The following is a 27,228-nucleotide window of genomic DNA, read 5'->3' on the forward strand; positions in this document are numbered from 1 at the left end:
GTTTTTACCCTGTCTGTGCTTGTGGTTCAGGTAGGTAGGTGGAGACTACCAAGTGACCGCTCTAGGATGATTTGGAAACATACCTGCTGTCTGGAACAGTTTGTGAAAAATAGCAGTGCACTTCCTGTTGTAAGTGTGCCTACAGCCTCTGAGCTGTATATATGCAGTGTGAGATCTAATGTGATCTGAAGCAAGAACTGGTGATGTCATTACAGTGCTGTTTTCCATGCTGTAGGATCTGACATAAGGAAGCAAAACCCTGCCTCTAGCCAAGATGGCCACCTCCACAGAGGGACAAAGCGCAGAACAAGTTATGGGGAAAGATCAGCTGCAAAACTGCTAACTATTGTCGGCAGTACTGGGACTAGTCCTTTGCATCCATCTTTTAGGCAGAGCTTCCAGCTTTTTTTTTTTTTTTTAGGCCCAAAGGGTATAAAATAGCTGCTAAAATATAAAATACCATTGCAAATATGTTCATTCACAATATGTGTTGAAATGCATTTTATCATCAACTTGCTCTTCCATGTGGCAACAGCTTTATTTGGTGTAGTTTACCATATTTCTTTCTGCAGCACTGGTATACAGAAACCCCCCCACCTAGTTTTGATAAAGTAGAATGCAATCACTTGCCCATTTATTCATTCATTCATTTATAGAGACCTCATATACCTCTACTTGAAACATTAAACAGACAAACATTTATTGAAGTCTTTAAAAGAAAACACAACTGGTTTAAAAAATCCCCTTATAGCTACAGTGCAATGCAATACTCTAAATTAAATATACCTTTAAAACAAAATACAAAAAAAGTGATCTTTGTACATTGCAGATAGGTGGGAATTTTCCTGAGGGGGTGATCCATCCATGTAGAAGAGTAGGAAACAGGAGGAATTACATGAGTCCTAGGTTTACCTCCAAAAGCAAGTGAAGCATCTTATGAGGCATATCCATGTGGCAATTGATTTTCAGTGTCTGGAAGTTCAAATTGAAGACTCAGAGTAAAATAAAAAGGCACTGGGAGCAGTAGGGAAACCTCTTCATCACACCACTTTTGGGTATCCCAGTCTCATCAGTGCATCAGGAGATATCACATCTGGCAATCAAAGGCTCACAAATGATCAGAAAAGCTGCAGTACAGATTACATGATGCTATATCATCAGTATTCCCTCATCATATGGAGAAAAAAAAAAAAAAGATGGGCCATCATGGCTGGTTCTAAGCACATGGTTAGAAATGTGATGGAGAAATCAGACTGGCTGAACTTGAAATGAGATCAAAGTCATTTATAGAATTCTGGCAAGTTAAAATTAGGAGTGGTTGGCTGATGGCCGTGTCATTATATTAGCCATATTAGTGCATTCTTATGTATGCCCATTTTTTTTAATTTTATGACACAAAGAGGAAAAACAGACATCTGAATGAGTAAAACCAAACCTGCCCCTCAAAAAAAAAAACAAAAAAAAAAAAACCCCACATGATAGAACCAGCTATGACAGCGTACAATGATCAAATATATAAAAGATAATGAATTCACAGTTTCTGCAGCCAAACTCAGTGTATGCTAGAAAACGGGTACAACTGTTACCCTCCACAGTATTTGGAAAACAAATCAAAGTACTGTTTTGTAGGACAAGTACTGTCTGCCAAGACCAAGCGAAACAGATGCGAGGATTTAGATGGTTCCTATGAAAAAGTAAAACATTGCAAGATGATCTACAGTAAGAATTCAAGCATAGAGAGGTATTCCCATATTCATTAGTCCATTTATCGATTTCTTTTCACCTGAAAGCAGCAATACTAAATACTCATCCTCAGTTTATCAGCTGTGATCTGCTGTTTACATAAAGCTAAGCAGGGAGACAAGGCTTCATCATCCTAAAACCTGAGCCCAAGCCTCGCTCTGAGGTGAACGTGCAGCACAGCAAGAGAATGTACACGTCTTATAAAAAGGTATATTTAGTTTAAAGCCAGTAGTGCAACACAGACTCTGTGAGGCATTTACCCATGCAGGAAGCGGCCTGTCTACTGTGGAATGCTTTCAATTGTCTATACTTTATTTCTAAGAAGAGGAGGGGGGGGAAAAAAAATGTAGAAAAGTATTAAAAAAAACAAAAACAAAACCCTTTTAGTCTGTTGGGGGCGGGGTGTTCTTAAAATATAAAGTAGTCAAGTTTCTGTTCCCTCCAGTCCCAAGTAACAAGGTGGGGGTAAAAGAGGGAGCTGAGATGCAACCCCCAACCATGGCTATAAAGGAGGAGGAAGGAACTTTGCTGAATTCAAGCAATAAGGGAGTGCAGTAACTGATGCATTTAATACAAATGAACATAACAGGATGGTCCCTGGCTGTCCCTAATTCGAGCCTCAGACATGCCCCTTCTTTTAGGGTTCTCAGCTCTATGGGATCAGCATTATTGCACCTTGTCTCAGGAACCATTTGTGGGGCGGCCTTCCATTATAGCCGATGACATTCGTTTTTTCCGGTGTTTGTTTTGCCTCAAGTTTTACACCAAGTAGAAACTACATCCTTCCCCAATGCCCTGAAGTCACTGACACAGCGACACTGTAGATGCCATTCTCACAATTTCCTCCCCAAAGGATTATGGGATTTCACTTGTGGTGTCTCTGAGAGTGGTTCTTTCTTTTCCTTTTAAAGAAACAGCAGCACCTATTAAGAAAAGAGACAGTATCTGTCAGTGACTGAAATAGGTCTTAAACCTTCATGCAGACAAATTTTTAAATGTGCTACAGTTACTAATTTGAAGTAACCTTCCCCCACAACAATGAAAGTGGAAAATCTATCCAGAGCTCCCATGATGCAGACTGGTGGGACAGGCTTTATTTAAACACCCTGCAGTTCAGCTGTACCAACAGCACCATCAAGAAGATCTGAGGCCACTACTGTTTGGAAAGATGCTTGGTTTGTTTATTTCAGGTAGTTATATAGTGCCGTCAATTTTAAGCAGCACTTTACATACACATTGTAAAAAAATAAATAAAAAATAAAATAAAAACTTAAAAATGTACTGAAAGACAAATCATTTTGAAGATTAGCAGCATTTTGAAATGTCGAGCTGCTCCAAGTTGTGGTAGGCTAGGATGTTCAGATGTAGGGGGTTGAAGCAGGAAGATTCCCACAAATCAGCAGCACAAGGAGTGCATTTCTGTCTAAAATGTAAAAAAAACAACATTGCAGCACAGGTATATTAGCTATGCATAGGACTAGTTGTTATTTTTACAAAAGAATCAACAGATATTAGAAACAACATTATAAACAGAAACCACTTTTCTGCCAAAGGGATAGATAATTTGTGGGTTTATAGGTCAACCTGACTATACCACAAGACAACACAAGTTGGAACCAAATGCATCATAGTGGTTAGAGACAATGGGAAAATGAGGGGGGGGGGCAAGAAAAAGACCAGTATGTTGCATGCAGACAATACATGGAGAGAAAGGGAAAAAGATTAAACAACAAATTAGCCAGACATAGTGGGATTTTGGTGAAAGCATATGACCCCAGGAGTTATGTGGTCTTCAACGATTAAGGAACAATTCTGACATAAAATGATAATCTATTCTCAGACTTTGTTTGAGCATACAGCATAGAAAAACCTATACAAGTCTACTCTGTATGTTATTTATACACACTTGGCTTTTCCTGGCACAAATTCAATTTAGACTTGCAGATTAATGACCTGAGATGAAAAACATCATTCAAGTCAATGTAAAATGGATTGAGAACTGCCTGATCACGTCATTGACTGTCTATAGAGCTATATGGTGGCAGCCTAAGAAGAACAATGCAAGCACAAGATGCACACATCCTTGTACATTTTTCTCCTGAAAACCACAGGAGTGCGTAAATATGAACTTCAGATGTAAAGATCAGTGGATTTTGGTTCCGAAGTTCTCAGTGTGGAACTGGTAGCATTAGAAAGTATACTTCAGGTGCCTAATGAGATAAATATAGTCTCTGAGGGAGAATGCTTGGTTAGTGTTCGGGTTTAGGGGCTACTCTAAAATTACGTGTTACCTTGTCACTTAACATTCGACTATCTCCATAGCGTAATTGTAAATGAAAAGTTAGGATTTACGTTAAGAGTTGACTTTAAGGTTTAGGTGAAGATTAAGCTCGACTAAAATGCCACATGGTGCGGTCAGCCTTCATGAGTTCTGCTCTGCTTGATTACAGAACGTCCCCTATTCATGCCCCTCTCTATATCCTTTCTCTGTGTGCAAAACAATCCAGCTGCCATAACTCTGAAGAGCCTGCACACACTATGTGTAGGGAAAGAAGTCTTGGGAGATCTAGTTCTAGGATATGGGTGGTGTCCAACCTTTTGGCTTCTCTGGGCCACATTGAGTGTAGAGAAATTTTCTCGGGCCGCATATAAAATATATACTATAGTTAAGGTATATAATAAAATGCTTCCGCGCCCTCCCACGCCCCCGCCAGCACTAATTTAACACATCTAGTGGATGATCCCCTCTGAGGCAGCCTCTGTGGCCGTGCCCCCGACTCGACTTCCTTCCTCCCCAGCAAAAAAAAAAAAAAATTGTCAGAGGGCAGTGGGCCGCATTGCCTACGATTCCGGGCCGCGGGTTGGACATGCCTGTTCTGGGACATGTGCCTACATAAAAAAGGAATGAATCAAGGACACCCTGCTGATCTTTCCTGCTAGCACCTGCTTTTACAAGCCTGATTATTACATTAATAGCGGTTTCTTGCTACAGGAAAAATGTGAGAAAAGTAATGTTGGGATATACTCTAGAGGGGGGAAAGGGAGGATGGCAGATAAGTCTAGGCCTTGCCTACTCAAATCCTTTAGGTATTAGGGTTTGAGGGAACAGCAGGGTCAAATGTGAGGGTCAAATTAAAAATAAAGACAGCACCAAAAACCCAATGCAATTAACACCAAGTTGAAAATTTGACATGTCCCTTTCCCTTAGATCAGTGATGGCGAACCTTGGCACCCCAGATGTTTTGTAACTACATTTCCCATGATGCTCATGCACTCTGCAGTGTAGTTGAGCATCATGGCAAATGTAGTTCCAAAACATCTGGGGTGCCAAGGTTCGCCATCATTGCCTTAGATCAATAGATGTGTACTACAGACCTAGAAAGAGCTATAATGTAAAGCGGCTTTGAACCAGAACCATTTGCGCACTCGGTCTGGGGGCTAACCTGTAAACCAAATGGTGCAGCATATAGATGTTAGCAAGACTACTACTTATACCTTTTTTCAGTTCACTCGGTTTATGCTTCCTTTTTATAACCAATCTGGAGTGCTGTAAGGTCAATCAGGTCCTGGGAAATGCCATTTAGAATAGGGCAGGCAGGGCAAAAAGGGGACTTTCCAGGCATGCTATGAAAATAGAATTTTGTCTTACCTGTAAAATCTTTTACTTGGAATACATTACAGCTCCGACGATGAAGGAAGGACTCTGGAACCATGAATTATGCAGCTGCCTTCGGGAGATTGAACACTGGCAAACAAAGCTGCAAGGTCAGCCCTGTCTATGTCAAGACCTGGGCTTCAACAGCAAAGTCTGTAAAGCCGGGGATTGAGAAGCAGCAGGATAGCTCTGACTCTGGGACACAAGATCACGACAATCCATGAACACATACAATGTCTGACTTCCATGTACTCCTGGGCCAATCTGCTGAAGTTTCTGCCTTCTTTTTCTGGGACAAAAGGGTACTCTTCAAGAAAACAGCCTGGCTTAGGATCGAACACACACAAGTGCTCCCACAGAAAGAACCTTCCTATAGGGGCAAACAGAAGGGGGTGGAGCTAGGAGAGCCGGTGGGGACCCCAGTAGAGGAGGATCGGGGCTGCTCTGTGAAAACCATAGCACAGAGCAAGTATACCAGGTTAATTCTTTTTTAAAAAGGAAAGCTTTACAAGCACTTCAAGCTTAGCCATTGCCCTTCTAGACTTCCTTGGAGACAGCAGTCCAGGCTCAAATATCAGGACATTTAAGGGTGATACTATAGGCAGGCCCTCCTAAGTATTAGTTGGGCATAAACCAGCATCCCCTTTCCTAGGATCCGCCATAAAATATGACGGATATTCCCACTGGGGTACTCCCAACCATGAACTGTAGAGCAGGAAGAGTCAAGCCCAATATGACCAGTCACTGTAGGCAGTAGGGTGACAAAGAATGTGCCAAAGGTTCAATGTGCTGTATACTGAACTAAAGGCTAAAATGGAAAGCGGCTCTGCACAGACTCCGTAAAGCACCCCAGGCCAAAATCCAAAAAAAGGTGCCAAATTCAAAAAATGAACGAAAAAGGTATTCTCTCCTGTTGCCTGTCTGAAACTCAGCAAGTCACAGCTGCTGCTCTCAAAATTAGCCCCTAATAGACCCCCAGACAACAGCACATCAAGGCTCCGAGGAAGGGCAAAGGCCCCGACTTACTGCAGTTTTTGTATCCTCTTGCAATTTTCCAGCAGATAGACGCGATAGCAGGGAACAACCCCATCCAGTGGTCTTCACCCTCCTGGTGGCCAAACTCCCAAAAGAGTCTTTAGGGACAAAATTACACCACAGGTGGTAGCTTGATCCTTAAATTTACATTGATAATAATGGATATCCGTGCAGCTTTGATATGAAAATATGCGTTCTCCAGAAGCAATTTGATTTGTTGTATTAAGGCAGATGAAAAGCCAACTGGCAACAGAAGCACATGGGGATAGTTACTGTCCACACTGGTTCAGTATTGCTGCATGCTTCCTGAGGGAAGGATTATACAGGTCCCTCTCAAAAAATTAGCATATTGTGATAAAGTTCATTATTTTCTGTAATGTACTGATAAACATTAGACTTTCATATATTTTAGATTCATTACACACAACTGAAGTGCAAGCCTTTTATTGTTTTAATATTGATGATTTTGGCATACACCTCATGAAAAACCAAAATTCCTATCTCAAAAAATTAGCATATCATGAAAAGGTTCTCTAAACGAGCTATTAACCTAATCATCTGAATCAACTAATTAACTCTAAACACCTGCAAAAGATTCCTGAGGTTTTTAAAAACTCCCAGCCTGGTTCATTACTCAAAACCGCAATCATGGGTAAGACTGCCGACCTGACTGCTGTCCAGAAGGCCATCATTGACACCCTCAAGCAAGAGGGTAAGACACAGAAAGAAATTTCTGAACGAATAGGCTGTTCCCAGAGTGCTGTATCAAGGGAAGTCTGTGGGAAGGAAAAAAAGTGTGGCAGAAAATGCTGCACAACGAGAAGAGGTGACCGGACCCTGAGGAAAATTGTGGAGAAGGACTGATTCCAGACCATGGGGGAACTGCGGAAGCAGTGGACTGAGTCTGGAGTAGAAACATCTAGAGCCACCATGTACAGGCGTGTGCAGGAAATGGGCTACAGGTGCCGCATTCCCCAGGTCAAGCCACTTTTGAACCAGAAACAGCGGCAGAAGCGCCTGACCTGGGCTACAGAGAAGCAGCACTGGACTGTTGCTCAGTGGTCCAAAGTACTTTTTTCGGATGAAAGCAAATTTTGCATGTCATTCGGAAATCAAGGTGCCAGAGTCTGGAGGAAGACTGGGGAGAGGGAAATGCCAAAATGCCTGAAGTCCAGTGTCAAGTACCCACAGTCAGTGATGGTCTGGGGTGCCATGTCAGCTGCTGGTGTTGGTCGACTGTGTTTTATCAAGGGCAGGGTCAATGCAGCTAGCTATCAGGAGATTTTGGAGCACTTCATGCTTCCATCTGCTTAAAAGCTTTATGGAGATGAAGATTTCATTTTTCAGTACGACCTGGCACCTGCTCACAGTGCCAAAACCACTGGTAAATGGTTTACTGACCATGGTATTACTGTGCTCAATTGGCCTGCCAACTCTCCTGACCTGAACCCCATAGAGAATCTGTGGGATGTTGTGAAGAGAAAGTTGAGAGAAGCAAGACCCAACACTCTGGATGAGCTCAAGGCCGCTAACGAAGCATCCTGGGCCTCCATAACACCTCAGCAGTGCCACAGGCTGATTGCCTCCATGCCACGCCGCATTGAAGCAGTCATTTCTGCAAAAGGATTCCCGACCAAGTATTGAGTGCATAACTGAACATAATTATTTGAAGGTTGACTTTTTTTGTATTAAAAACACTTTTTTTTATTGGTCGGATGAAATATGCTAATTTTTTGAGATAGGAATTTTGGTTTTTCATGAGCTGTATGCCAAAATCATCAATATTAAAACAATAAAAGGCTTGCACTACTTCAGTTGTGTGTAATGAATCTAAAATATATGAAAGTCTAATGTTTATCAGTACATTACAGAAAATAATGAAATTTATCACAATATGCTAATTTTTTGAGAGGGACCTGTATGGTCATCTGGAGCCTGGGACAAGAATTAATTTTGTGACCTCTGGTGCAAGATTTCTTCAATGATAAAGGATGCCATTTGCTGGGACCTAACTGAGGGTGTCACATAACTTGACATGAAGCCCTGGTGTGAAAGATTTGGTCATAATGGTTATGGTCTTAGCCTAGAGGACCCCCTTCCCCCCCTCTCCATATTCCTGTTACTTTGTCCCCTTTCTCAATTTGTCATTTTAAAATATGTAAATCAATTCGTAAACAAAGCAAACCCTCATTTTAAAAGCAAGCAGTTTTTACTAGCATCAAGGAACCTCTAAAACAGCACATTCTACAGTCTTAGAATAGCGCGGGGTGCTGTACATGGCTAATGCACATGTGCTTAGGTGAGTGCCTAACCCCCCCAGAGGGCAGTTAGCCACACATCCTCATCTTTGGTCTGGTATGGTTTGGTCTAGGTATGGTCCCAGGTAAAAGCGGAGTAGCAGCCAATCTTGAAGCTACAAAAGTGAGCTGAAGAAACATTATGGTAGAGGAACTAGGAAAATTATGCAAAAAAGAAAAGAGGGAAAATGCTTTGCCCTCACAAAGCACAGAAGCCATTGGTTCTTCTAGGGACACTGTCAAAAACTGGGAGTGGGTGTCCTTTGCTTGCCAGTGTCCAGTCTCCAGAAAGCAGATGCATAACCCATGGTTACAGAATACTTACTTCATCTTAGAGCCTGTAATATATGATTAAAGTAGTATTAAAGAGGTTGTAAACTCATTTTTTTTTCTTTTTCACCCTGAAAGAGAAACACATAATGAGCTAGTATGCATCGCATACTAGCTCATGATGCAATACTTACCTTAGAATGAGCCCCCGCCATGCCGCCCACTCACCTCTATGACGGGCGACATGTTTACTTAAAAAAAAGGAAAAAATTCAAGGACCAGAGATCCCAGCAAGGAACTAGGTCCTTACTCCTGACTAGGCTCTCAGACTGCCCTAGGGGCGTAGTCAAATTTTTTTCTGCCTAGTCCTACTCCTATGGAGAGCAGCATAACCCAAGGGTCAAAGAAGATATGGAGCTGTGTTCGTCAATGAACGAAAGAGAAAATTGATTTTTGTCTTACTGTAAAATCCATTTCTCTGATGTTCATTGACGGACAAAGCTCTTCATCTTCTTGACCGCAGGGTTATACTACCCTACATGAGTAGGGCACTAGGCAGAGAAAAAGCTTAAACATGGGGCAATGCCTGGGGGGGATACTCCCACTTCCTGCCATAGGTATTCAGTTTTGTAACAAGCAGTGTCAGAAGAAAAAAAAAAAAAAAAACAACTCCATAGAGGGGCGGGTGCTGTGTCCGTCAATGAACTTTAGAGAAATGGATTTTACGGTAAGACAAAAATACCATTTTCTCTTTCATTCATTAACAGACACAGCTTCTTCCTATTAACCGTAGGGACGTCCAAAAGCAGTGTCAAACATGAGGGGTGGGAACAGCAGAAAAAACGAACTTCCCCAAGGCTAAACATAGCCAACCAGGTATCTTGAAGTTCAACTGTCAACAACTAGAGCTCACCTGAAAAAACATCCTCAAAGAGGACAAGGCCTCTAAACAGCAGCCTGCAAAACGTTGTGGCCAAAAGAAGCATCCACAGATGCCAACACATTCACTTTATAAAACTTTGTGATTTTGTGTACAGACAACCAGGTAGCCACCTGCAAACCTGCATCACAGACCCCTGATGACGGAAGGCCTAAGAGGCACTAAGCACCCGAGAAGAGTTTGCCTTGACAGGGAAAGTAGGAACCTGACCCTTAACAGAATAAGCCCCCCTTAAGATCAACAGCCAGCTCATACCCTTATTCCGGGGGATGAAGTGCCCAAAGACCCTCAGTAACCAAAATTTTAGAGAGCGGGCGGTTGGAGTATGGGAACCCAGGGGTCTGACCATCCCAGGGAGGGGCCCACGCTCACCCCAAAACCCTCCAGGGGTAATTGGGGGAATGGGGGCAGCTACTGACCACACCAGGAACAGGATGGGACAGGACAACGCTCCATCCTAATGTGGGTGCTGTCGGCCAGGAGGAAACACCGCGACTCAGGCCAAAGCCAGTTCGTATGCGCCCTCGCAAGACATTTAACTCGCAGGGCAGCCCCAATCCAGTGGGGGCTATGTCGCGGCCGACCTAGCGTGGGGCTGTGGTCTGCATGCGCTCGTTTGCCAAACTGGGGGGACCTTAAGGATCTATATTATCCAGTTCATTACCCAATCCAGCACTTGATTGTAGCTCTCACAGGAACAAAATAAAAAGGAGGAAAAAATTATATGTAAAAAGAAAAAATTGCCAGGACCAGAGATCCCAGCAAGGAACTAGGTCCTTACTCCAGACTAGGCAGTAAAAAAAAAATAGAAATCCTATAGCAGGAAGTGGGATTATACCCCCCAGGGACTGCACCATAGGCGTGTTCAAGCTTTTTCTCTTCCTAGTGTCCTACTCCTATAGGAGGCAGTATAACCCTACTGTCAAAAAGATGAAAAGCTGTGTCAGTCAATGAACGAAAGAGAAATGTTGATTTTATAGGTCTGAATAGCTGTTGACTAAAAAATCACCAGTGCTACAAATAGGAAATAAATTAGACGTGTCCTAAAATTTTTTCAAAGAGAACAGTCTAGAGTACAGAACCCCTGTGGCACCTAAAAATACAAATGCCACTGCATTTAAATTGCATTTAACTAGTGGGTGCAGTGCTGTAAACTAAATAGTGTATTACATGCCTTATGAGAGAAGGTCAGGCAATTTCTACAGCATTACTCGGAGCATCACAAAAATATGTGGAACACACAGTGTTCTTAAGCCCCCCATTATGCACACAGGTGTAAAAACACGTGTCCAGTTGCATATGAAGCAAATTTTTAAAACGTACTGTATCCCGAAGCTCATAATGCTTTTTTTCATAGCTCAGTGCACTTCTAAACGTTCAGCATTCGACATTTAGCAAGTGCTTATATAAATTGGGATATGTATAACCTGGGGCTGGTTTGTCTGGTTTTATGCAGTTAAACTTCATCTAAATCGCAAGTTGACTGTGTTAATGAGGATTCATAGCATTAACTTTGGAACACATAAAATACACTGCAACAAGGCAGCGTTTATGGAAAAAAAAAAGTGCGGCAAAAGCCATTGTCCAAAACCACACTCCCATTTATTTAAAATATTGAGCTAATAAGGAATTACAGGTCACCTGCTCGAAATCATCCAGAATCAGCCTCTGCAGAACAAACTTTTACCTGAAAGCCACCGGACCATGAACAACAGATTAAAGTGCAAGTTCACTTATACAATAAAAAAAAAAACCACTGTAAAGTAATCTTTCACTGGACCCCTCCCCATTCCTGCTGTACTGTAGTCCCATGATTCTGCTCTGTCAGGGACCAGAATGCTGCTTCACCGGTCAAGAGATTTGAAATCCTCCTGGCTTGCTCTCCCCTGGCAGCGCTGACAGGGCGGGCTAGATGGTGACAGTGCTGACCAATAAAAACAAACAGAAAAGTGCAGCGCCAACAAATATTAGCACTGGTTGCGCTAATAAACATCCACTTCAAGAACCCATCATCACACTGTAGCTCAAAAACACTGCATGCAAATCATTCCCCAGTGAATATCCTTAGGAAAAGGAAAATTTCAGTTCATCCCCAAGTCCAAACATAGCCAAACACAGCATATGTCCATTGATGAATAGATCACAGAAATTATGAAATGGGAGATGTAAGGAGAGGTCCCACTCCCAGGATCAGATCCAAAATCCAACGCCGCGCTCCACACAGATGTAACCCTTACCAGAATGAATAGACCCCCCCAAACAAATGAGTGGTCAGAGAAGCGTATGATGTATGTGGTCAGTGTAGAGTCCACAGCCTGTATGTGGCGGTCCTCCAACTCCTCCCTTATCTCCAGTTATGAATGGCAATGGGAAGTGTCCCCCTCCTGAGCCTCACCAATCAGTATCAGATAGAAACTTCCTTCTCACCGATCCCGGGCTGCCTACTCCGTCACACTACCGGACTGAAACCATCAAAGAGCCAGGAAAACCTCTCCAGGAGGACTCAGGAGGGGGACGGTTGTCTGACCACTCAATTGTTTGGAGGTCTATTCATTCTGGTAAGGGTTGCATCTGTGTGGAGCACGGCGGTGGATTTTAGACCTGATCCTGGGAGTGGGACCTCTCCTTACATCTCCAATTTCATCATTTCTGTGATCTATTCACCAATGGACATATGCTGTGTTTGGCTATGGTGTTTGGACTTGGGGATGAACTGAAATTTTCCTTTTCCTAAGGATATTCACCGGGGAATATTTGCATAAAGTGTTTTTGAGCTACATTGTGATGATGGGTTCTTGAAGTGTATGTTTATTTATTAGCGCAACCAGTGCTAATATTTGTTGGCGCTGCACTTTTCTGTTTATTTATACTTTAGGATTAATCAAATCTTTTGTGCTGGCAGCCAACAAAACTTTAGTTGATGTTGATAGCCCTAGTGGCTCATTACATCCATGTGACTAAGCTCGGCCTTCCATCTCTTTTTTGACCAATTAGAATGTTTCTTGTCCGTACACACTGAGAAATACAGAAAGGACATTAAGCCGTGGGGATTTCAAATCCCTGGACCAGTAAAGCGGTGTTGCGGTCCCTGACAAGGAGGGTCGCGGGACTACAGTACAGCAGGACTAAGGTGGGGATTGGGTCCAGTGTAAGGCCACCTTACAGATTTTCTGTAAACGTGAACTTGCATATTAAAGGATTAGTTCACCTTAAAAATAAATAAATAAATACACATGTTTATGCAGGAGCATGCAGAGCATTGCACCCACAATAAGCAGATCACGAGGCGTAATGTCCAGCTCCTGCAGACACTGCTTACATCTTTCTGACCTTCTGTATGAGCATTCAGTTTAAAAGCTATAGAAAAAGAGTCAAAATTTAACTGCTCTGGAAGTACATTGAGAACTTCACGCCGTCTGTCGCAGTGGCAGATATGACAGAGTTCATGCATTCAAAGGTTCCTGTGAATAAATTACAGGGCTGTGTGGGCCGCGCTGTTTTTACCTACTTCAGTACCAGACGCTTTTCATTTCCTTCCTGCCCAGGCCAATTTTTAGATATCGGCACTGTCACACTTTTAATGAGCTTTCCTTTGATGGCATTTAAAGCATTTTGAAAAATTAAAAGTCAGCAGCTACAAATACTGCAGCTGCTGACTTTTAATAAAAGGACACTTATTTATCCAGGGATCCTACGATGTGAGCACCCCAAGCCGATTTGTCCATTGGCTTCGGTTGCAGGCGCCAGCACTGCAAGGGAAACTGGCAGTGAAGCCTACAGGTTTCACAGCGGGTTTCCTTCTGCACATGGGCGAGTGGAGGATGTGAACAAGCGGAGCTTCACTTTTGGGTGGAGCTCCGCTTTAATCACCACTGTTATTTTTTTTGCTATATTAATGAAAAAAATATACAATCCCACATTTTTCAAAATTTTCGGTTATAAACTTTTGCAAGTAAATATTTCATAGATTAAGCCAAAACCTATTTTGCTACATTTCTCTGGTTAAAAAAATAACCCAAATCAGTGTATATTTATTGTATGTGAAAGTTAGAGTCTATAATGTATGGGATAAATACTTGAAGATTGATCAATCCTTAAGTACTGACGGCCAATTTCATTTGAGGACCTAAAATGCCAGGACAATACAAATGGGGCCAGCTGTCAAAATACAATATCCACAGTGGGAGACTCATTGATCAACGCAGTATAGGGTGGATGGAGGAATCTGTCCAGGTCAGAGGCTGAGTGAGAAACAAAATGATTAGTGTATGCATAGCTTAGGACTTCAACTCTAGTGTGCCTTAGTAATTATGTAGATAACAGAAGGAATTGTAAAGCATCCAACCAGACCCAAAAATCACCCCAAACTGCTGCTCAAGGTTTTTTATATCTTTAAGAGCTCAATTTAGATCTATTCTATCTAAGACTTCTACTTTGGACATTGGATAATAGTATGCATAATGGATTTCTACAACCAATACTATTCATTAAAGCAAAAATATATTGAAATCTGGCATTTTAAGTCCTTAGACTTGTAAATGCCTTACAAGCAAACGCTTTTTTTTTTTACATACCAAATATGCAGAGATCCTTCAAAAATCTGCTCTTGTAAACACAGTCATAATCTACTACTTTCTTTTTCCTAATTATTGCTTAGCTGACTTGATTAGACACTGAACAATTACATAAAATTAACCAAAAGGGTATTTTCCTAATTAGAAGGGGGACCTCTCCCTGGTATGCATTCCGCAGAGAGAGACTCACCACAAGTTGAGCATTTTCACGCAGCTACAGAATGTTAAAAAAGACAGAGAGAAAGAGAAGAATTAATACACCCAAGAGACACTAGGGAGAGGATGGGGTTGCAGCCATGCAGACAACATGCCTTGCAGGTCACAGGAAAGGAGAGTACATTAAGGACAGGAGAGGTTGTGACTGTCCAGACACTTAAAAAAAATATCAACTAAATTTCACATAGGAAAAATGATCTTCAATTTTTTTTGGATAATAAAGGGGACATATATAAAACTATAATCCGTTCATACATCCTCAAGTCTAAGTATGGCAGATTGTTGGAAATGCTTTCCTGGGACCTGAATCATTGTATATTATGTGGTATTTCAAGGCCTTTTGTATTGTGGGCTCACATAAGTGTAACAGTAAAAGGAAACAGAGCATCTATAAGCGAGGCCAGGCAAATGACAAGGTCCCCAATTTTCCCTCTGCTAATGCCAATCATTGCCACTATTCTGCTGCCGTATCATACTGGTAAGCACAATGCAGGGGTCTCTGAGTGGAAACAGGCAGTGGGGAGTTGACATGGTTGACAGATCTAGGGCTCATTGAGCTCTGTTCTTGTTTTCTCTCTGAAATATTAAATTTGCAGGGCTGGCAAAGAGCTAAAACGAAACCTACCATTATGCTTGCTTTTAAATCGTGAAGGGAAAAGTAGCAAAAAGTATCAAACTTAGAATATTATAAATATTCTGAAAGGTATATCTTTGGTCTAGGACCGGATGTTCAATACCCTTAAATATAGACTTAAATTGGTTGTAAACTCTTACATGCAACCAATGAAGTGACTGACCTTAGGTGATTGATATGAAACAAATCCTTCTACATAAGTTGTACATGCTTGAATGCGGCCCCTTCTCTACAGCTGTTCAAAATGCAGAATTTAAAAAAGCTTGTCTGAGCTTTCAGAAATCAAGAGGCAGAGAGCTAAAGTAACACTCTGCAGAGCTCAGTGAGAAGATCTGAAAGCCGATAGGAGGGAACAGACAATCCCTCTTGAAACAGCACACAGGAACAGAGCCAACCACAGGCTGCGCGCTGGAGCTTTCTCCAGTCACCTTTTTACATCTTGGTGTCAGGAACACTTGTCAGAAGTGACTCATGCTGACAGCAGAGGAATGAGGCTGCAGAGAGAAACCACACTTCTGTCTGGCACTATTAGATTTTTTTTTTTTCATTCAACCCAGTGGGCTGAATGAAAATAAACTGAAGAGCTCGGGAAGAGCTGCTGTACTAACTATCCAATGTTGGAACACAAAAGATTAGCGGGGGAGATCACTGTACTGACAGGGGGACCAACCACAGTATTTAGCTTGAAAGAAGCAGAACATTCATTGCATTGCTCCTTTCATCCATGTATGAGACCAGCCATCTGTCAATTTCTTGTCACTAATGTAAGCAATATTAGATTGACATGAAAAAAACAAAATAAAACACAACACTACAATCTTATTAGCTACAGCCTTGAGGAGACAGGCCATGTCCCAATCCAAGGTAGGATGTATCCAGGGCCAAATTACATAAAAAAAAAAATCCATCAGTGCTAAGAGTGGACTTTTCTTTACCTGCGCCTTTTCCAAATGATACAGAATAAATAAAACCAAAAGAAGCACATCAATTTAAAAGGTTTTGAAGTAAAGATATACTGAAAAGAGTTACACCTCTTCCAATCTTCCACACACACCAGGGACTGATAGCGTAGGCATTATTATACAACCTGGTCAGTGTATGCAGTAAAAACGTAATCTGTACAGGCCTGAAAATACCACCCAACTATAAAGATGGCAAGCTTTGTTTACAAGGGATGATATGATTCAGAGTGGTGACTTTCTGGAAAGGATAGCTGTGTAGTCTGCACCCTTTAGAAAATTGAGCGACCGCATGCAGAAGCGGCTGCATATAAGGATGTGGCTGTATATGTTAGGAGTGTTTATAAAAGAAGAAAAAAATCGTAACAGCACATGGTGGCAAACGGAAAGGAAGATGAGGCACATGGGTAAAGGTACCAATGGAGACACGTGCAAGCATAGCAGACTATGTTGTAATGAATTAGAAGGCACATACTTAGCTTCCTCCACAACCTCCACCTCGGCCTGCGCTGTGATCGGTGCGTTGGAGTGACCTCCTGTTTGGTCATCAGCATTCAGCTGCCCATTTGTTGAACTCATAACCTGTGCCACAAATTAAAAGAACAAAAATAACAGGTGACTCAAAAGGTAAAGCAAGTGGCCATGCATATAATTTTGCATCCTAAAGCTCTTATTGCTAGCAGCATATACACCTTATAGCCCTTTACAGTAAGGTTTACAATCTTGCATGAATAAATCATCTCATACTGTAAGAAGACTTAATTACCCCAGTATGCCACTGGTAAAATCAATAAATAAGATACATGATTACTTGGCAGTGAACCTGATGGTGGTGTTGATACAGGCCAAAACTACAAGTGTACAATAATAGTGGCCCCAAAAGCAGCACATAACTTTGTTCTCCCACCCATTTTTTTATGGTTGTCTGCTGGAATGAAAGAAACCCTCAATACTTCTGGGTGTTTGATAGCAAGTGAATCAGCACTATCAAATTGGAAGCATGGAGAGAGTTCTCAGTCCTGCTTGTGCTGCAAGTCACAACTTGGAGCTTAGAGGGCATCAGCGCTCCATTCCCAGTCATGAGATGAGCATAGGTAGTGAAGGTAGGTATGGAGTGGCCGACAAAGTGAACCTGTTGATCATCCCAGCATGGGCAAAGCACAGGTTCATTGTAAATTCAGATTGGCACAATATGCACTGTTAGGGTGATGTCACACACGCTTGAACGTGCATATTTAGTATAGATTAGAATTTTGTGCTTGTGTTTAGTTAACATTTAAATATTTCAGAATCTTCTAAACTATTTCATTGAATTAGCTTCATCTCAGTAAGTAAACTTAGTACATGGGAGAGGGATTTCAACAGGTGCATCCAGCCTATACCACAAATTAAAGCCTCGTACACACGCAACGATTATCGGCCGACCGATTGTCCGACTTTTGTCCAGAGTGGTGTTTTGTTGGTTGGAATGTGCCTAGACTGCACACAAATTTTCTCGGCCAACAAAAATCTACTTCAGAAATGATGTCACGTGCTGGTTTACTTTCCGTGTGTTTTTTCTTCTCTGAGCATGCCCAGTCTTGCTCATCAGATTTTTGTCTGCCGAAATCTGTACTGACTGACGGAAAATCGGCCGTTGTGTTGACGGCCAACAAAAATTTTATAGCCTGCACACCAGATTTTATTCGGCCGAAAAGTCGGAGTCGGTTGTCGAAAGCATCATACTAACAAGCCGAAAACCGGCCGATCAGACGTTAGCCGAAAATTCCCCGGCCAATAATCGATGCGTGTGTACGAGGCATTATGGTCTTAAAAAACAGTACACAGTATTCGGTAAGAGTCTATCTTAAAATTACCTACAATTTATTAACTTGCATATGCCCTCTAGCAATGGGTATTAAAGTATATGTAAACCTTCACCTTGTAAACAACCCAGTTAAAAACAGAAATTAAAAAAAGGAAAAACATTTTTCTATACAAAAAAAATAAATTTGATCCCCTGCAGATCTTGAAGATTTCCCACTTAAAAAGATATCAAGGGTCTAGAATTGTTATCAAAGGTGTATTTTAAATGACAGAATAACCAAAATCCAGAAAAAACACATGATACAAATGTTCTAAATGGAGTTGCAGTTCAGTGAGTAAAATAAGTATTTAATCCCCAAGGAAAACATGACCTAGTACTTGGTTGAGAAACCCTTGCTGCCAAGCACAGTGGTAAGACGTATATTGTAGATGGTTCACAATAGAGATGGGCTTAGGCGTGTTCGGCATCCTAGTCCCAACGCACCTGTCAGATTCCGCCAGGAAGCAAACACTTCACACCGCTAATCACAGGCAGTGAGACATTTCCTAGTCGGCAGCTGCACAGATAAGCAGGGTGCAGTGTCTGCTTCCTGGGGAGTATCGGGCAGGTAGGTAGGAACTACAATCCCGAACATGCCTGAGCCAATCTCTAGTTACCAGGTTTGCACACATCTCAGGAGGGATTTTGGTCCACTGTTCTTTTCAGATCTTTTCTAAATCCTTAAAGGTTGCTTGGCTGTCGCTTGGCAACTTGAAGTTTCAGCTTCCTCCATAAATTTTCAATTGAAATAAAGTCCGGAGACTGGCTAGGCCACTCTAGGACCTTAATGTGCTTCTTGAACCACTCCTTTGTTGCCTTGGCGGTATATGTTTTGGGTCATTGTCATGCTGGCACACCCATCCACAACCCATCTTCAGTGGTTATTCTGGCTGAGGGACGATAGTTCTCATCCAAGATTTTACAATACATGGCCCCATCAATTGGCCCCTCAATAAGGCAAAGTCACCCTGTACCTTTAGCAGAGAAACTGACCCAAAGCATGTTTACACCTCAGTACTGAACTGTAGGGCTTGTATTCCTAGGGTCAGTCAGCATTTTTCCTTCTCCAAACATGACGAATTGAGAATGCCAAAGAGCTAAATTTTGGTCTCCTCTGACCAAAGCACTTTCTCCCAATCATTTAGATGTTCATTAGCAAACTGTATGCATGTGCCATCTTGAGGGGAACCTTGCGGATGCTGCAGAATTTCAATCCATGGCAGCGTACTGTGTTACCAATGGTTTGTTTGGCGACTGTGGTCCCAACTGCCTTGAGATCATACAAAAGCTACTTCCGTGTAGTTCTGGGCTGATCTCTCACTTCTCTCATAATCATCCTTACCAAATGAGGCGAAATCTTGCAAAGTCCCAGACCGAGGGGGATTGATGGTTATTTTGTATTTATTCCATTTGCAAATAAATTGCTCCAACAGTTGTCTCCTCACCAAGCTTCTTGCTGATGGTCTTGTAGCCCATTCCAGCCTTGTGCAGGTTGCACTTGTCCCTGCCGTCCTTTGACAGCTCTTTGATCTTGCTTATGATGAGGCGCTTTGAATGGAAGAAAGATTCTGTAGACAGGGGTCTTTTAGACACATGAGTGGTTAGGAGCATCTGCTTAAATTGACAAGACTAATTGTGTATCACATGAGCACATACTTTAGTCAGTCTGAAGGAACCAGAATTGTTGGTTGGTAGAGGTCAAATTTATTTTACTCCCTAAACTGCAACTGAATTTCTAACATTTGTATCTGTTTTTTCTGGATTTTTTTGTTGATATTCTGTCTGTCTCTGTATCATTTAAAATACACCTATGATAAAAATGATAGACCCTTCATTTCTTTGTAAGTTGGCAAACTTATAAAATCTGCAGGGGATTAAATAATTATTTTCCTCACTGTAAAATATTTTTAGAAGTGATCACATACCCTCTGTTCTCAGTTAAATAAGGAGCTCAGAGAGCTAGGGGAGGGCAAACAGCAGGACACTGGTCTGCCCAGGGAACAGCTGTGCAGGGAAGGGGGTGGGGTGCATGTCAGGACAAGTCTGATCATTGGAGGAGAGCAAGCTGAGTTCTCAGCACAGCTAGAAAAACTGTGCTCTCAAGCCTAGCATGGTCAGTTTTTGGTAGGAAAGCAGAGAGACTGGCAGAAACACCTGGGACTCCACAAAGGAATATGAAGAGAATAGGATACTTTTTCATACAAGTATATGGTAAGGCAGGCACATATCAGGAATATAAAATGTTGGGTTTACATATTCTTTAAAGAAAAGCATGCAGTGTTGTTCCTAGCTTTGAGCAACCAAAATGCTCTTCTGATCTCCAAACATTGATCAAAGGTATTGATCCCAGGGAAACAAAAATATTAAAGAGGAATGTCAGCTTAACCCCAACTACTATAAGGTTATTATAAAAGGCTTTTTATCTTCATACATTCTATGCATAAAAGATAAGATAAAAAGCCTTCTGTGTGCAGCAGCAGCAGTAAACCCCCCCCCCCCCCCCCCCCACCAATCCTTACCTGGCTATTTGGCTCCCACTGCTTTCAAAGTCAGTACGCCAGCCAATGAGGAGAGAAAGGGGGCAGGGCCACGGCTCCCTGTCTGAACAAACACAGGGAGCGGTGGCTCGGCTCGGTTGCCCCTATAGCAAGCTGCTTGCTGCAGGGCACTTAACAGGAGGGAAGAGCCAGAAGCACCAAGAAGGGACCTGAAAAGAGGAGGATCTGGGCTGCTCTGTGCAAAACTACTTCACAGTGCAGGTACAAGTATTTCAGGTTTGTTTTTGTATAAAAAATAAGAGACTTTACAATCACTTTAAAACGGTCTCATTTACCCTCATAACACATGCTTACCAACCGGTGTAGGAAACACGTACACACACACAAACACATATACATACACATACACACAACACATACACATATACATACACACAGGGCTTGATAAATTTGCCTGAAATCTAGGAGCCAGCTAAAAAAGTTAGGAGACAGTTTTTTTTTTTTTTTTTTTACTAACAACCAAGCTTTATTTTAAAAAAAATAACTGATACTAAATTTACACATAAAGACAACTAGAACCCCGCACTCTTTAGGGCAATTGGATGGAAACAGACCGTCTGTCTGTTTGCATCCGATGCCATCTGATCCAATCCACGGGATAGATAAAAATAGAACCACCATCCGTCTGTTTTTGGTAGACAGGATCAGATGGTGGCAGATTACCGCTCCATAGGAGGAGACTAAAGGGTCTGATCAGGTCTGCTTGAAAAACTGACAGGCGGACCTGATCAGACAGCCCGTGTGAAAGGGGCCTTCAGCTGTGTGGCTGTGGCATGGCAGAAAGATGAGGAAAAATATATATATTTTTTTTTAAAAAAAAATTAAAAAAATAAATAACCACACTCCCTGTCCACTTACCTTTAAGCAAAGGTAAATGACAGGGAGATGAAGCCTGCAAGAACTTCCGTCTCATCTCCTCTTGGGAAGGAGATGGGCAGGCATTGAGAACAGGCAGGGGAAACAGAGCCATTAGTGACTGCTTGTCAAACTCCCGGCCACCACAAGAGGGCGCCTGTTCCCCGTTTGAAGTGTCTCTCACTGAAGAAGGCTGAAAAGCCGCGGCCTCAATTATCGGATGGCGCGGTAGTCCGCGCACTCGGGGAGGGGCGCAAAAGGGACAGGACACCTCCTGCAGTGCACCCCAGGCGCCAGGGTTTGTTGAGTCCTGTATATAATATATATATATATATATATATATATATATATACACACACACACACACACACACACACACATAGCTTTTATTTTTGCAAACACAGGCTAGTTAGCTAGGTGTTAGGAGGAAGGGGGGGGGGGTAGTGTGGACAGTTTTAGGAGTAGTTAAGGTTAAGCTGGAGTTCCACTTCAAATTCAGTCAGGTAAATGGAATTGGTTAAAGACAGCAGAAAGATTTAGAAGTAACATTGATAGCGCATAACTGAAACAAGGACATATGCAAAACATGTTATAAGAATTAAATGCAGTGTAACAGGTTATTATTCAAGTGTTTAAAAAAGAAACCCAACATGCTCTAATACCTGCACGGATCCCCCAAGCCGATCTGATGCCAGATGAGGTGCCAGGTAAGCGGGGTGAGCCTGTCGGCTGGCTTGTAACTCCCAAGCTCCTCGGCGGTCTGGGGCGCCCGTCTGCGCAGAGGCGTTAGGAAGCATGCGATTGCAAGGTGTAGAGGACAGGGTGTTTGGGGAGAAGCCAGGCCAAAGCAATGGAAACAGATCACTGTGTTAGTGAAGGTGAGTAGAAAGCCAAGCTATGACTGCGTGCTGCAAGCAGAACAAAATACTCAAGGCCCTCTTTTTGCTGGAAAAAAAGCAGGGTGTACATTATGCTTTTAATTCAGCAAGAGAGGGCTGGAAAAGCAGTGCAAGCAAGTTATAAACACACTAAAGAAATGGAACCCTCATGTTATGCATTAATTTCACAATCCTCCAAAGCATCAGTCCAAATGCAATACTACTTTGTTATAAATATAATTGAAAAGCAACAAAATCAGGCAAAAACTGTGTGGAGTCCATTTAGGGGAAGGTAATCTATACATTAGAATTCACACACCACTTTTGGTGATAAAGATGTAAAGACAATTTCCCCAATCTAGAGAGATAGATTTGAGTCTGAGGTTATAATAAACAGAACTAAAAAAGGCAAAAATGGTATTTGTAACTTACGTAAAATCAATTTCTCGGATGTTCATTGACGGACACAGCTCCTGATATTCCTAACGATTGGGTTATACTGCCCTCTACAGAAGTAGGAGGATAGGCAGAAGAAAAAAAAATAAAAAAAAAAAAAAGTCTGGCTACGCCTATCGGCAGTCCCAGGGGGATATACTCCCTCTCTGCTATAGGTGCTCTGTTTTGTTACAGTGTCAGAAGAATACCACTAAACAGTACCACTAAACAGAGGAGTAGGTGCTGTGTCTATCAATGAACAGCAGAGAAATGGATTTTAAGGCAAGTAAAAAATCCCATTTTCTATTTCGTTCATTTACGGACACAGCTTCAGATCTTCATAACTGTTGGGACGTCCCAATGCAGTGAGGGGTGGGAACAGCAAAAATATTCCCCAAGGCTAAACAGCAGCCAACCAGGCAACTGGAGCGCAACTAAAACAACTGGAGCCCAACTGAAAAAAAACAAAACACTCGAAGAGGATCAGGTCCTCTCAACAGCAGCCTGCAAAACCTTGCGGCCAAAAAAAAAAAAAAGCATCCGCAGATGCCAACACATCCAATTTATAAAACTTCGTGAAGGTGTGCACCGATGACCAGGTGGCCGCCTTGCAAACCTGCGTCACTGACGCCCGATAACAGAAGGCCCAGGAGGCACTAAGCGCCCAAGTAGAGTGCACCTCAACAGGGAAAGAAGCGCGATGTGCCTTGACCATTCTGTGTACATTGAGGTTCACATTGCCCTTGGTTGGTCCTTGCTCTTTTTGACCTTTATATACCTATATGTGATTGTAGGGTTGTCTCCAAATTACAATGTTTGTTTATTGTTACTCAATGTTCATGCCTGTATACTTGCATGTGGTTATTGTTTCTTGTAATGCCTCTTTGTCAATAAAATGTTTTTGGAAAAAAGAAAAACAACAGGGAAAGGAGGAACCTGCCCCTTGATGTAATAGGCCTGAATCTGTCTGATCCATCTGGAAATGGTCACAGAGGAAGCGGACAACCCTTTACAAGGCCCATCCGTGAGCACAAAGTCTGACTTCCTGAAAGACCCCGTAGCTGCCAGGTACACCCTAATTGCCCAAACCACATCCAAGGCATTTTCCTTGGGATGTTTACACATGGGACACAGGGAAGGCAACAATGTCATCATTCAAATGAAAAATCAGAGACAATCTTTGGAAGGGACGATGGACAGGGGCGAAGAACCACCTTATCTCTGTGAATCACCAGGTAAGTTCAACGACAGGATAATGCCGCCAGTTGTGACACCCTGCACACAGAGGTGATAGTCACCAAAAAGGCCACCTCCTGGGACAGCGTAAGCAGGGTAATCTCCTGAAAATTCTCAAAGGGAGGCTTCTGGAGGGCAGAAAGCACCAAATTGAGTTTTTAAGGCAGCAACGGAGACTGCACTGGAGGAACCAAATGTCGGACACCCTGAAGAAAGGTACGCACCAGAGTGTGGCCAAAGGTCGGTTCAACCCACCATTGAAGGAAGGTCAAGATCAGAGCACCACCGAGAAGGAGCGAGGATGAACCCCAAGAGACTCCCACCACGCAATATACGTCTTCCACGTACAATGGTAGATCTTCCTAGAAGTAGATTTCCTAGCTTTTAACAGTGTAGGAATCACCAACTCAGCTAAACCTCTATCCTTCAGCAGCTGGTGTTCAACAGCCAAGCTGTTAAAGACGACTGGAATCCCTTCTGCCTCGATTCTGCGTAGAAGTCTTGGCAGAAGCTTGATAAAGGGAAGGTGTAAATCAGACCATATTGACCCCACGGAGCAACCAGGGCATCTGTGGCGTCCACCAGAGGATCCTTTGACCGAGCCACAAACCTCTGCACCTTTTGGTTGAGCTGAGATGCCAACAGATCCACTTCAGGGATTCCCAACCGTAGACAACTGATAGAACACCTCCGGATGAAGGGACCACTTGCCTTGGTCCAATGCCTGCTGACTGAGGTCATCCGCCTGCCAGTTTTCTACCCCAGGAATGTTTTCTACCCCAGGCAGAGGGCTGGAGCATTTCATGATGCCCACCTTAGAATGCCAGCTACCTCCCGAACACTTCTTGTGCCCCCTTGGTGATTGACATAAGCCACAGCCATTGCATTGTCTGATTAAATGCGCACTGGACGACCCTTAAGACGATCCGTCCAAATGGTCCAGATCCCCTCAGCAGAATGCTTGCCGAGGACGCCTCCCCAGCCGGACAGGCTGGCATCCGTGGTGACCACTGTTCAATACAAGGGAGGAAGGATTTGCCCAGATGAAGCACCGGAGAACAAAGCCACCATATCAGATTCCTTTGTTCCGACTCAGCCGGATCGGAATGTCCAGAGACTGTGGAGTCTTGTCCTATTTGGCCAGAAGCTCCCTGTGCAAGGACCTCGTATGAGACTGTGCAAACGGAACTGCCTCGAAGTTAGACACCATCAAGCCCAGCACCCGTATGAAAGTCTGGAAGGATGACCACCTGCTGGACAGCAGAAGACGAATTGCAGCCTGCAGTTTCTGGAGTTTATCTAAAGGAAGGAGCACTCTGGCTAAGGCAGAGTCCAGAGTCAGGCCCAGATAGTCCAGCTCTGTGGACGGGTCAAGGGCAGATTTTTGAAAATTCAGAATGCAGCTGAACTCTCGCTTATTGTGATCTCCAGGTTTTCCACCAGAGCAGAAGAAGAAGACTCCGCTCAGATGGAGATTGTCCAAGTAGCCCAGCACCGCGATCCCCCTTTGGCGTAGCATAGCTAGCACCTCGGCTAACACATTTGAGGAGACCCAAGGAGCGGAGGCGAGACCAAAGGGTAATGCTACAAACTGATAATGCTCCTCTTCCACGGCAAAGCGAAGCGCTGGTGACTGGCACATATTTGAATGTGAAGGTAGGCATCTTTGATGGTCGATAGAAGCAAGGAAATCTCCCCAACGCAGGGATGCCACCACTGTGCGAATGGACTCCATTCTGAACTTCTGCACCCGCACAAAGCAGTTCAGCGCCTTGACATTCAGGATTGGACACACTTTACCTTCCTTTCTGGGAACTGTAAACAGATTTGAGTAAAACCCTGAAAACCTTCCAAAGTCGGAACCAGCACAATCACCCCTTGAAGCAACAGGTCTTGTACCGCCCCAAAAAGACCCTGTATGCGGTCCGGGGACAGGCGCAAGTTGGAAGGAAAGAACCTTGCCGGGGAACAAGAGCGAAACATGATCTTGTAGCCGGACCAAAATTACTACATGGACCCACTTTGTCTTGTACCAGGGAAGTCCACAGGTCCGGAAACCAGAGAAAACATCCACCCACTCCTGAAACGGTGAGGGCGCACCTTCATGCTGAAGGACCCTTGACCACGGGTCTGGAGAAGCTGCTTGCAGTTTGCCAGACCAGGTTCGTTTGGATCCTCCAGAGGCAGCCCTGAAAGGCTTCAAGCCCTTGTCAGTTGACTGAGGGACGAAAAAACTTCTTATGAGCCGAGAAGGAAGGCCCACGTCTACGACGAGGTTCGTTGCCCTTTGTAGCCTGTGGAAGAAATTGTACTCTTCCCCTCTGCGAGACTTTTTAAGTCATCCAGGGTAGCTATAAAACAGGAGATCCCTGGAAAGGGAAAATCAGTCAAGGCCTTTTTAGAAGTCTGGTCCGCAGACCAGCATTTGAGCCAAAAGACATGCCAAAGGACCACTGCTGAAACAAAGCCATGCCACTAGGGAAGCCACACTCTAAGAAGCATCACAGAAACTATGTATGACCAGTTGGTCAGCAAGCTCAGCAAAGGCGGGGGGGGGGGTGCAATTCTCCCTCCAGGTCACAGCCTAAAAGCTTAGCCCACTCGGTCTGTTTGCGACACCAGGGCAATGGTGAATACAGGCCTCAGTGCCGAACCAGCCAGAGTGTACATATTGCGGGCCACAGCCTCTGCCTTCCTGTCAGCTGGATCCTTAAAGGCCAGGGACTCTTCAACCAGAATCATGGTTGCCTTGTTCAATCTGGAAACCAGAGGGTCCACCACAGTCAATTCTTAATAAGGCACTTCTCATATGGGTAACGCCTAGTAAAGCGCTTAAGGACCCCAAGGGGAGGCTTTGGTCATCCCCACTCTTTAGTAACAATTTAGTAACAATTTGTCAAAATAGGCAGGGAAAGGAAACACCTTTGCCGCTCTGGATGGCTTGTGAGTGCCAAAAGGGAACCTGCACCCCCGTTGCAGCTGAGCCTGCAATCTTCAAGGTCTCATGCGCAGATACAATCAATGCTTCCACCAGTGCCTTTTCCTGCGCGATTGCAGATAGAGGAAGCAGCCTATCAGAGGATTCCGGGTGCAGGGT

At 43.2% G+C, this 27,228-nt stretch overlaps 1 protein-coding gene across 5 annotated transcripts in view; it reads right to left on the bottom strand.

Annotated features, from left to right (window-relative positions):
* Window positions 1-675: 675 nt before the first annotated feature.
* Window positions 676-27,228, bottom strand: part of CSNK1G1 (casein kinase 1 gamma 1) — a 113,702-nt gene continuing 87,149 nt past the window's right edge. For 2 of the 5 annotated variants that reach the window (XM_082255645.1, XM_082255644.1), the window contains exons 10-13: window positions 22,245-22,355; window positions 16,799-16,905; window positions 14,705-14,728; window positions 676-2,666 (exon numbers count right to left, since the gene is read on the bottom strand). In XM_082255645.1, coding sequence (XP_082111771.1) covers window positions 2,609-2,666; window positions 14,705-14,728; window positions 16,799-16,905; window positions 22,245-22,355 — 300 coding nt within the window. In that variant the 3' untranslated portion in view covers window positions 676-2,608. The remainder of the gene's footprint in view (window positions 2,667-14,704; window positions 14,729-16,798; window positions 16,906-22,244; window positions 22,356-27,228) is intronic. The other 3 variants (XM_082255647.1, XM_082255646.1, XM_082255648.1) reach the window with 3 other exon arrangements.

Source organism: Pelophylax lessonae (genome assembly GCF_965119305.1).
Source record: "Pelophylax lessonae genome assembly, chromosome: 4".
NCBI lineage: Eukaryota > Metazoa > Chordata > Amphibia > Anura > Ranidae > Pelophylax > Pelophylax lessonae.